This window comes from Phalacrocorax aristotelis, chromosome 6 (assembly GCF_949628215.1).
Source record: "Phalacrocorax aristotelis chromosome 6, bGulAri2.1, whole genome shotgun sequence".
NCBI lineage: Eukaryota > Metazoa > Chordata > Aves > Suliformes > Phalacrocoracidae > Phalacrocorax > Phalacrocorax aristotelis.
In genome coordinates, this window is record NC_134281.1 from 12,364,902 (window position 1) to 12,377,035 (window position 12,134).

General features: G+C 45.8%; 3 protein-coding genes across 3 annotated transcripts in view; 1 reads left to right on the forward strand and 2 right to left on the reverse strand.

Annotated features, from left to right (window-relative positions):
• Nucleotides 1–3,095, reverse strand: part of LOC142058573 (netrin-4-like) — a 51,449-nt gene extending 48,354 nt beyond the window's left edge. Inside the window, exon 1 of the mRNA XM_075095981.1 lies at nt 2,806–3,095. Coding sequence (XP_074952082.1) covers nt 2,806–2,872 — 67 coding nt within the window. The 5' untranslated portion in view covers nt 2,873–3,095. The remainder of the gene's footprint in view (nt 1–2,805) is intronic.
• The window catches only part of TMEM43 (transmembrane protein 43), a 494,721-nt gene that overhangs the window by 82,716 nt on the left and 399,871 nt on the right, over nt 1–12,134 (reverse strand). The gene's annotated exons all lie outside the window — the stretch shown is intronic.
• The window catches only part of UROC1 (urocanate hydratase 1), a 44,092-nt gene continuing 40,100 nt past the window's right edge, over nt 8,143–12,134 (forward strand). The window contains exon 1 of the mRNA XM_075095980.1: nt 8,143–8,411. Within this exon, the coding sequence (XP_074952081.1) occupies nt 8,286–8,411 (126 nt within the window). The 5' untranslated portion in view covers nt 8,143–8,285. The remainder of the gene's footprint in view (nt 8,412–12,134) is intronic.

Consider the following 12,134-nt stretch of genomic DNA (forward strand, 5'->3'; position numbering starts at 1 on the left):
TACTGAAATAACCCGATAACTGAAGCTAATGAGCCAGCCTTCATAAATACCCAAGAGGTGAATTTCTGAATATGCTATGAAACCAAGCTGCCTCAGTGACCTGAGGCATGGAGAGAAGAATAAGATCCCAGGCTGTCTTCCATTGTGGCCAGTTGCAGTCTGCCCTTCCACATCCCTCCTGGAACAAGGGTCAGCTCCAACAGCTTCAGCTTCATTTGCAGATGAGCTGAGTAACCCCAGACCAGAGGAAACCAAACCCTGCTGACAATCAGATCCTGCAATTGATTTTAAGCTTGGTGCTAGAAATGGCCATTTTTGACCACACCACGCCCCCTTTTGGAGGGCTGCCATCGGGAGGAGAGCTGTCCCGGGCACTGCTCCCCAGGGTACTGCTCCCCCGGCGAGGTCTGGGCTGGCTGCAGCTGAAGCAAGAGCCCAAGCTGTTGTCAGTCCTGTTAACTGTCCCAATATGCAAAAGTTTTCAGACCACCTCAGAGTTTATTTGAAGGGAATAACACCCTCCACTTGCATAAGACTAGGGGAAGGATCATGCAAGTGTCACACCTCACAATATAAAACTTAGGTGACATCTCCAGCCTAACCACCCTGGCATTAATTTAAAGATCTAAGGAGCCAATCTTATAACCCAGACTGCCTTTGCACTGAGATGGCAGAAGGCAAATACTGTACTCCCTACAAATATTGTATGTCCTGTACTCCCCAGACAACTGCCCTGTCATTTTGTTTAACTTTTGACGAGGAGGGACCCACTATAGGGCTGAAAAGGAAGCTTACTGTATAGGCTAATAAAGTGTGTCAAAAAAATACTTCCCTGTACACCTCTCTGCTCAGGAAAAGGCTGAGATTTTCAAGTAATTTTACACATGTTGGCTAAACACTGTCTGAACTAACCTTAGTCTGAGCAGTACTGACCCTGTCCGTAACAGGACCTGTAAAGACTCAAGGTTAATTCAAGATTTTTATATTGCTTCTAAAAAAAAAAACCAAACAAACACAAAAAAAAAACCCAAACCCCACAGAATTAAAAATGAACAGCTAACCCATGTGCTTTCACAGGCTAATGGTTTCTGCAACCTTTTGACCAAGCAGCGTATATTTATTGAAAGTGACATTGAATCCTTAGTGTCATCGCCTTCAATATCCAATTATTTTGCTGTTATTCACTATGCCCTACACCATTATTCTGAGTGTGTTTAGCTCCATACAGAACACATTTCCTCCCCTCAAATTCACTTTCCAAACAGTCAGCTGTGGGCTGCATTTCCTTGAAGATTCATTTTCACTTTGTGAATTGGATGCAGAGCAAATTTAGTCTAGTTTATAACAGACTGCTTTCCACAACAGTATCAGCAACTTTACAAGAAATCTCTGCAACCTGTCTGTGCTAGGTACCAACATATGCGCTGGGCCATCTTGTCTAGACTGCGCTCTTCCTAGAAAGGTTGGACTAGATGATCTCTGAGGTCCCTTCCAACCTGGGATTCTGTGATATGTATCCTATAGAGAGAGTCCTTGCCTGGGAAACTAGTGAATGCCCAAGACAAGACACTAAGAGGACTGAGGTGCCATGTCCTCCCTCCACTCATTCCCTATAATGTTGTGATAGCCAGCCTTTTTCCCAAATGAATCACTGGATAGTATGACAGGATTGTAAATTCATGAGCTGTTTTCAGTTTTTAAGAAAATATCTCTTGCAGTTATGGAAATCTGATGTCTATGTTATCAAAATGGTCTAGTTGGGGAATAATCTGAGCTGAAGCCACCTGATCTGCCTTTGACTTTACTGGAGCAGGCAGGGTAGCTGGACGCTTCAATCACTTTCAAATCACTGCATGTAGAGTGTTGTTCCTGTCCTAATACTCTGAGCACACAGGTGACGTTTAAACCACTGGTGCACTTTCCTGTACGGAGAGAGAGATCCCAAGCCAGTATCTCAAAGGATATATTGTTGTTTTATCAATAGTTAATTTTATTTTTCTGACCTGATCTGCATAATTCATCCCTTCTAAACTTAAAGATGTATTGAACCACAGCAAGAAGAAAACAATCTAATACTTTGCTTTCTTTCCCTTAAGGAATTTGTTTCCGTCATAATCCAGGTGTTTTTAGGACCCTATGTAAATACCATTACAGCTGTGTCATACCTATATATGCTTATTTGTACACCCACATATACACACACAACTAATCAGCTTCTCTTTCTGTCCTAATCCATTTCCTCTCTAATACTAATTTAATCTTGTCCACTGCATGTAAACTATTAAGTCAGAGAATACACTGAATGAATGGACTGTCTTGGATAAATAGTAATTCCTAAAAAGTGAATCTGACTTTTAATGATGCAAAGTTAAGTTAACAGAGAATAATTCCTATTCCTACAGTGATGCTGTCCACGGATGTTGTTGCTTCACTCTTGTCCTGCCTAGGAAGGCAGTATTTCATCCTCAGAACAAATATCCAGCATATCTCAATTAACCTACCTCTTTCTTTCTCTCTTACTTTTCTTCCATTCACAAAAATAATGCACTTTATTGAGGATGTAGGAAACTGTACATCCTATTATAAGTCTTTGGGAGGAGATCGAGCTATAAAGCTGTCTAATTATTGCAGGGAATAAGAAGCATTTGTATGTATTGACTAACCCAGATTCCTTGTAAAAATCCAATCTAAAATAAAGATGTTGACATATTTTTTTCACAAACAGATCTGATTTCTATTCCCTTTCCCCTTGCTAAACTTAGGATAAATTATTTCAGAATGGCAATATTGATTTATTTTGCTTACCTGCTTCCCCAGGGCCAGAAAGAAAATATTCCAAGAACACAATCAGTATGATGCCTTTATGCTGCATGGCTGTCAGTAAAATATCTGTCCTCAGTGAAGCAAAAAAGAGCTGCAGTAATCTACAGGTTTGGTGCTTGCATGGCTTTTCTGTATTTTCTTTCTTTCTTTCTTTCTTTCTTTCTGCTCACCTTCCTCTCAGTGTAGGGGTCAAGGCTGCTGTCTCATTCTTCTTGTTCTTGTTCGGGTCCAGAGATGTTTTTTTTTTTCAGGGCTCAGATGCCTTCTGGGTGTCACCCGTACATTGCTTCCAATAAATAAATAAATAACAAGGATTTTCTGTGTGTTTACCCCTCTCCATGCAGAAGGCCGGGGACGTTCACATCCCTGATGCCGCCCCTTGCATGCACCATCGAGGGCTGATGTGACGCGCAGAGCTCTCTTCGGTCCGGTCCGTTGCTGTTGTTTGGATGCTATTCCAAAACTTTCATTTCTGCTCCTTGCTTTTGGTGGAGCTTCGTTTCGGCTTTGCCCGGGTTCCCCCTGGCAACCTTCCCTACCCCCTCGCACCTCCCGCAGCCTGCTGCTAACCGGGGTGGCGATGGGGTGCGGGCAGTGTGAACCCTGCTTTGTTAGGAGGTCTACCCCAGTACCTTCTTTCCCTTTGCTCCCTGCAGCAGAGGGTCATAAGAACAGAGTTGGCTTTTCTCCCTGAGAGATGATGAGAAGCAAGTGCTTTCTTGGCTCTTCTCGGTTTTTATTTTGGTTTGGTTTATTTTATTTTCCTCCTCCCTCCGCTGGCACGGAAGCCACTTCTCCCCCACCTCCAGGGGTTTGCTTCACACAGCGAGCGCCAGGGGATAAGAGTGAAAAACAAGCCCGCCGCCAGCCCGCCGGTGCCGGTGCCGGTGCCCGGGAAGCCCTTGCCGTCCCTGCCGCCGGACCGCGGCTTCTGGCCGCGATGTGGGGGCTGCGGCCGCCGGGGGGGGGCAGGGGGGCAGGCTCCGGCGGGGGGCTGCTCTCCGCGGGGGGTGCAGTGCCCAGCGCCCAGGCGAGAGGGGAGGAAGGGGAGGGGGGGATGGAGGATCCTTCCTCCCCCCTACTACAGCAAGGCTGAGGGCTGGGGGTTTCCTTCCCTCCCGAGGGCTCGGTAGTTATCTGCAAGTTTTGCCCCTGCCTCCCTTTCAGCCTCTAGCACATCTCTCAGTCCTAACTGGGCAGTTCTCCTCTCTGGTCCTCTCTGGCTGCAAAGGGGATTATTATAACATGTGATCTTCTTCCTGTTCTTTATATGTGCCTTTTTTTTTTTTTTTAGGGTGGAGGAGGAGGAGGATGGGTCGGGTCCGCACCTCCTCGCCGGCTGGGCTGGTCCTCGTTGCGCTCAGATACAGGCGTTGTTTTTCAGCCGCATCTTCTCCTCCAGGAGCCGGTGCGTGGGTATTTGTGTGTGTGCGTGTGCGTGTGCTCGTGTACTTATGTGCGAGGGCGGGGGCAGCCCGCGCAGCGCGCCCGGCCGGTGCCTGCAGTCCCTGTCCCTGTCCCTGTCCCTGTCCCTGCAGCACCCTCTGCCAGGCCGCCCGGCACACGGCACCTGCCCTGCAGCGGGGCACTGCCCGGCGCCCCGGGGGACACAGCTCCCGCTCCCGCACCCACAAGGCAGCCCCAGGGCGTGGGGAGAGAGGGGTGGCTTTGGGGTTCGGTTTAGGTATGGATCACACGGTCTACAAACGGGCACACGCACCGGGTTTCTCTCCGTGATCACAGGCATGAGCTGGGACGAGCCAGGCAGCGAGGGGACTTGTGGCTTCCCAGAGAGCTGGGTTGTCTGCTCGGGCACCGCTGACACCCGTGCCTGCCCCAGCCGACACCGGGCATGTCCCTGAAGTCGGGTTTGCTCAGGTAACTCCAACACAAAGCTCCCAGGCACCCAGGGAGGCTCCAGCGTGTAGCGATCAGGGGGCGAAAGTGCTCAGCCCTAGAAATAATTTTAATTCAGGGAGTGAGTTCCCCCCCCACCCCAGCTTCATTCTCTCTTTCTTCAGCTTTCACGGCAGTGTAACGCTATTAACTTCTGCTTGATGGCACAGAGGGAAGCAGGTCTGATGAGAGTCCAAATGCAGACGAGACTGTTCTTGTGCCCATGTGTGCACAGGGGGATTTGGAGAATGTGGGTCATAGAAGAATAAGGAAAGATTTATTTCCCTTTGGGGCGTGAATGTTTATGTAAGGCAGGGCTATTTAGCTAGGTTTTGGGGTGGAATTTTCTGACTTTACCCTTACCTTCCTTTTTTTTGTATGTTTTTAATAAGAAAAACCCAATAAAAATGTAAAAAATGTGAAGGAGGATTTTCCCTCTCCTTTTTGTCTTTCCCTTTTCTTTGAAAACAGCTAAAATACTGTATAATTACAAAACAAAATTCTCCTGCCACAAACGACAGTATCCTTCAGAGGGTTTGAGTCTGCTGTGCGCTCATCTCCCCTGTGATGTTCTGAGTTCTTTCAACTCAAGCATCTTCAGTGGGAGCTGGGGATGTGCAATATGTCCTAGAGCTAAAGCCAATGTGACATTAATGAGATACTGTCATTTAATAATTGTGCTTTGTTGTCATCGCTTGTTGATTGCTGCCTTTGTGGGGAAATGCAGCAAATTTTTATTCCCAGGTTTTAGGATCATTCCTAACTGAAGTGTTTCTCCCAGTTAATTTCGCCAGGCTTGAACTGAGACACTTGAGAAAATTCCCTGGCCAAGAGTTGTAGTTCTATGGATGTAATAAATCACAGAATCACCGGTTGGAAGGGACCTCAGGGATCATCTAGTCCAACCTTTCTAGGAAGAGCGCAGTCTAGACAAGACAGCCCAGCACCCTGTCCAGATGACTCTTAAAGGTGTCCAATGTGGCCGAGTCAACCACTTCCCTGGGGAGATTATTCCAATGGTTGACTCTCCTCAATGTGAAAAATTTCCCTCTGATGTCCAATCGGAATCTCCCCAAGAGCAACTTGTGTCCATTCCCCCTTGTCCTCTCCATGTGTCTCCTTGTAAAAAGGGAGTCTCCATCTTCTTTGTAGCTACCCCTTAAGTACTGGTACATGGTGATGAGATCCCCTCTGAGCCTCCTTTTCTCAAGGCTGAACAAACCCAGTTCTCCCAGCCTATATTTGTATGGCAGGCTTCCCAGTCCTTTGATCATCTTGGTGGCCCCTCTCTGGACCCCTTCCAGCCTGTCCATATCCTTTTTGTATAGAGGGGACCAGAACTGCACCCAGCACTCCAGGTGTGGCCTGACAAGCGCTGAGCAGAGTGGGATAATGACTTCTTTATCTCTGCTGGCGATGCCCTTTTTGATGCAACCCAGCATCCTGTTGGCCTTCTTGGCCGCAGCAGCACACTGTTCACTCATGTTGAGCTTTCTGTCCACCAGGACCCCCAGGTCCCTTTCCACAGAGCTGCTCTCCAGCCAGGTGGATCCCAGTCTGTCCTGCACTCCTGGATTATGTTTTCCCAGGTGCATGACCTTACACTTGTCCTTGTTGAACTTCATAAGGTTCTTGCTGGCCCACTCTTCCAGCCTATCCAGATCTCCCTGCAGAGCAGCTCTCCCTTCTGGAGTGTCTGCTTCCCCACTCAACTTGATGTCATCTGCAAACTTCATCAGGCTACACTTGATGCCGTTATCCAGATCACTTATAAAGATGTTGAATAACATTGGGCCCAATATCGATCCCTGGGGGACTCCACTAGTGACAGGTTTCCAGTTTGAAAAAGAGCTATTTACCACCACCCTTTGGGTGCGGCCTGTCAGCCAGTTCCCCGCCCACTGCACAGACCACTTGTCTAGGCCATAACACATCAATTTCTCCAGGAGGAAACTGTGGGGGACCGTATCAAATGCCTCGGAGGAGTCCAGGTAGACAATTTCCACCGCCCGCCCCATGTCAACCAGGCAAGTCACTTTGTCATAGAAGGCCACCAGGTTTGTCAAGCACGATCTGCCTTCAGTGAAGCCATGTTGGCTTTTCCCAATCACATGCTTCATTTGACTTGTGATGGCCCCCAGGAGGATTCGTTCCATAACTTTCCCAGGGATTGAAGTAAGGCTGATGGGTCTGTAGTTACCCACATCCTCCCTCGAGCCCTTCTTGTAGATAGGGGTAACATTTGCCTTCCTCCAGTCCTCTGGGACATCCCCCATTCTCCATGACTTCTCGAAGATTATGGAGAGTGGCCTTGCAATGATGTCAGCCAGCTCTCTCAACACCCTCAGGTGGATGTTGTCAGTGCCCATTGATTTGTGGGGGTCAAGCTCATGTAGTAATTCATATACTAACTCTTCCTTCACTGATGGTGGGTCGGTGTTCGGTTCAATCGGCAATTTTTGTTCCCAAAGCCTGGGACCCAACAGTGTTGGTAAAGACAGAGGTGAAGAAGGTGTTGAGGACCTCTGCCTTTTCTGCATCATTGGTGATTGATTCTCTTTCCATTTAACAGTGGGCCTATGTTTTCCTTCTTTTTCTCCTTATGGTTGACATGTCTGAAGAACCCTTTCTTGTTATTTTTTATGTCTACAGCCAGTGAATAATAAAGGTCAAGAAGCTCCTGTAAAACGTAAACAACAACTCAAAATGGAGAGCAAAGTTCATGTTGCGCTGTAAGTGGAAAATCAAAGTTAAGTACATTAATTTACTTGTGATGTCTGGATGGCAGTACCATAAGACTTTGTAGTTGTTGTTGACTGTAGGGTATAAAAGTGACTTAAAATTGGAAGTCTTAACACTTCCTCCCAATTATTGCCTGTCTTGAGAAAACCACTACCAGTGCTAATAAGTACATTTCCAGTTTAATACTACTAAAATCCATTCATGCCTGTAAGCTAGGAGGAGCTAACACCTAAGGGGGAAATTTTGCTGTTATCATTGACAACCACTGTTGTCTAGAAGATGAATTGATGAGATCTGAGAAACAGCCCATACCTGGAGGTGTCAGAGAATGCCCATCTCAGCTGTACAGTGTGTATGAACAGTGACATGAACAATAATTATTAACTTTAGTTAGTTCCTAACTATAGAAATGTAAATGCACAATCCTTGAGGTCTCAGACTCCAGACCATGACTCTTACTGGGACACTTGGGGAATCAGGTGATTTGGAAAGTGATTGAATTTGCTCTAGTGGCTTAAGCACAGCACCAGCTGACAAAGCACCCAGAGAATAAACAGCAAAACTGTGAATCATTCATTTTGGGGGAAGATGGAAGAGCCAACGGCATGGCACGGAGGGAGGAGGTGTGTCACCTGCACCACCTGCCCTCTCTGCTTGACAGGCCTGTTTGCAAAAGCCAGAGGACAGGCTGTCCTCTTCGAGATCACCCCAAGTGGTGGTACATCTGAATCGCTTAGCACCTTGCTTTCCTGGACCCTTTGTTCTTCACTCCTTGTACCTCTCCGGTTTGCATTGCCTTTCTTCCTCATATTTCCTCAGCAGCTATGACCAGCCTGAAGGAAATCTGTCGTGGACTTCCTTTATACCCTTTGCCTGAAAACAGAGGTCGGAGGAAAGGAATACCCCATGCACCTGTGAGAACCCCTAATCTCACTGCTCAGGAGAAAAAGGTAACGGGGAGTTTCACAGGGCCTCACTTCTCTTCCTTTCAGATAAATGCAGCTGGGGGCAGCAGACCTGATTACCTCAAATGCTTTTCTGAGCGTGCACCTAACTTTGTGGCAAGGGTATTTACTTGGTGTTATAATTTCAATGGGTAATGGAACAAAGTACTGGAAACCCTACTGCTTGCTTTCATTCCTCCTCCAGAGATAAGCAGGTTGATAGGAGAGAGATTTGCTGCACAACAGCTTCTGTGACTTTAAATGGCTAAATAAGAGGCATTAGACTTCAGTGTTGTCAATCCAGCATTGCTCCTTAGAGATGAAATTATGAATGCTCTTGCAAAAACACTGCATATGTATGGGAGTGAAAGCTAACCTCTCAAATACAATAATCATCAAATATGAAGAACCAACATCACAGTACAAGCTACACGTCTGTATATTTGCATAAAAGACCCGAAGATAATTTATTTTAACCAGTAGTCTGAAGTGTCCTGGAATTCAGGCAAGTTTGTAGGGAGTTGAGTTAATTATTTGTCTTTAGTTGCGTAATTATTTTCCTGTCTCTTTTTGTTTGAGTAGTCTATGTACACACTAAAGTAATCATTGCATTATTTCATGTTAGAGATTTAAAAAAAATCATCAGCAGAAAATAATGGTCAATGGGTGGACATCCTCAGGAATTTGTGTGGGAGGGGATAAGGTGGGTTCCTTAGCCTGAAAATCTGTGCTTCATCCCATGTAACATCACTTATAATGTGACATTCTGGTTCCTTCCCTATTAACAAGTTGCTCGCAACTTCCTTGCCTTTGTGGGAGTTCCCCACTGGCATCAGCAGCCAAATTCTTTCAAAGTCCACTTCCACAAGTAGAGGAGAGCCTAGTCAAAGGGTAGAAAGAGGAACAGCTGTGAGATATCCAGAGGATGTACGTCAATGTCAGGAGCATTCATGGCTGAGGCATCCTGTCTGTGCCTGGGACAGCTCAGACATGTGGAGGTGTGGCTACTAAGTGTGCAGATGGTGGCTGTGGCGTGTGATGGCTGTGAAGATAAAGGAGCAAGCAGTGAGCTCCACTGTATGTCAGAATATTCCCAACCATCTCCCTTGCATTTGCTAAATCACTTTTCCTCATGAGAAGTCTGCTATAGCATGAAGGATTTGCAGGAGAAAAGATGTTATCTCTCAAAAGGATGCCAAACCTTACTCTCTACCTGGGGAGAGAAAGGTAATGAAAGGTCCTCATTCCCTATACAGAAACTGGAATAGTTTCCTGCCTCCTTTAAGTGTTCCAGGGAGACGGCAGTAGACTGATTTTCTGGTCCCAGTCTAATGTCTAACATCCTACCTGCATCTCTCCTTCTTATCTACCGCATGTGATAAAAGGTCATGCTAGTTGGGTTTTTTATTAGACTGTTAAAGATTTAAAAGCTTCCTTTCTAATTTATTTTACTCTTAATCTTCCACTTCAAACTCCTAACAGAGTTAGAGACTCAGCTGGTATTTATTTTATATCTGAAAGGTCAAATCTCTTTTTTTAAGAGGTGTTCCATGCTTAGAGAAGCATGTAGACAGACAACTATAGAAAAGTTTGATTGTCTACAAGGTGGTTTTTAAGTCTTGAGACAAGCTTCCAGATTTTGTTGGCAGTGTCTAATGCTGAGCATATTGTGAGGCTTGTCTTTATGTATGACACAGTGTTCATTTTCTAATTGAAGTACTCGGGAAGCTTTGACAGAAGTGACGTTAATAATGCTCTGCTAATTTCCTCAGGATTTGTCCCTCTCTTCATATGCCCTCATTCCAGTTTTAGCCCTTTCTACAATAAAAAACCTTAGCACTGCCAATGTTTTATTTTCTTGGGCCTCCTTTTGCGGTTATAATAGAAATCTTATAAGTGAGATTTATAAAGCTCTGTGTGTTATGGGGCTTGCTGAAGAGGTATATAATTCTTCCTATCATACCGACTTTAATCTTCTTGGATAAGTCAAGCCATTTCTCAGAACTGATTCTGTTTATATGTTTTTTGAGTTCTTTTCCTTCGGCATTCTTTGCCTGAGGCCTGGAACAGCCACATCCTCTCTCTTTCCCTTCACAGCTCAGGAAACCCTAGCTTTCTGTTTCTCAGCATCTGTATCTTAATGTAAATATGCTACAAAGGAACCACCCCTAAAATCTTATGCTTGCTGTGTCCTTTGCAGAACAAGGATTTTGCATTCTCAATACCCACTGACATGCCAGTAAAGCTGGAGCAACTTGGGAAGAATGTGCACTTCTCAGTGATGCTCAGAATCAGAAAAAAAGAGTACATCTTCATCCATGCAGCAGTTTCTTTACATATCTTAGAGCCAAATCATGTTACAATCTTCCTGCTACCCCAGCATGATCATCTGTTACCTGATTGCAGTATCACTTGTGGCTGTCGTCAGGCCCTGAGGTCAGTAACAGGCCTTGATGACCCTGACAAGCCTCACCTCAGATGTCCACCCACACCATCTGCCCGTAGGCTTAGGGGCTACATTTAAACTCAGGCCTAGGATTTCAATTTCAGTTATGCTGGAGATGTGTCCGTCTCTAGTTCTTTCACAGACTGTCCCAGTGCTCAGCTGTGGACCTCATTGATCTGGTCTCCAGCCGGTGGGCTGACTTGCCCCTAGAAACCTTCATGGTGATTTCTGGGCCCTATCTCTCTGTGGTAACCATCACCAGACATGATCCTGACTTGCACTCCTAGTTTGGTCCCAGACCTGCGCATCACCGTGATGTTGCCTGCTGACCTGGACTCCTGGTAGATCCTGGCTGCTATCCCTGGGATGCCCTGCTTGCCTCTCTCAGGTAGTGGGAGGCTAGACCCTGGCTGGTGAGGTGTCTGTCCTGCTGGCTGTGTTACTCTGACTCCATATCCTTTAGGGAGCAGCTGGGCCTTGCTACTTCATGACATCCTAGTACAAAGGGCTGAAAACCAGAGCCTGTGATCTTGCATAGCACCTGAAGTTCTTGTTGAACTTTCTGGAGAAGCAGCAGGACTTCTGACCTTGATGGTGGCTTTATGCATTCAGAAATGAGGGCATTTTTAAAAGTTTATATGTGGATTGGGAAAGCCAATCTGTTGGCTCCTGTTCTGGAATGTCTGCATGATAAAGTACTTGGTTAAACTTTTGCAACCCATGGGGCATTTGTAGCAATGCCCAGTCAGAAATCAACATGTTTACTTCCCAACTGAGATGAACTAAGCTTAGCTTAGATCTTACCAGAAAGAATCATACAAGAAACAACTATCTTGCTTTTACAGTTGCTGTTTAAAGAATAGTGCTAGCAAAGATTCTGGGCCTGGATATCATCAGGCAGAAGAGGACAAGTGGGAGGCAAGCAACATCTCCACTGGGAAATGGCAGAACTAAGAATGAAACTGTTGTAGAGTTTAGCTAGTTGCTTCCTCTCCTAATGCTTCCCTTCCCCTCAGTAAACAAGGGGACTGCAGATCTTAGTGTTTGAGTGCCTCAAGATCCTTAAATTGGAAGTCCTGATGATGGCGTTAGAAAAGGGAAATGAACATCATTCCTTCTGAAAAGGCACTGGATCTTCAACAAACACCAATTAACAAAGAGGCTAGTATTCTTGATTTCTCAAGAGAACCTCACAACAAAGATTTACAGCTGAATGACTGGAGCAGGATTTCATGGGTTCTTTTGACTACATTTTCTTGACATTGAGAGGACTGAATTTTGAT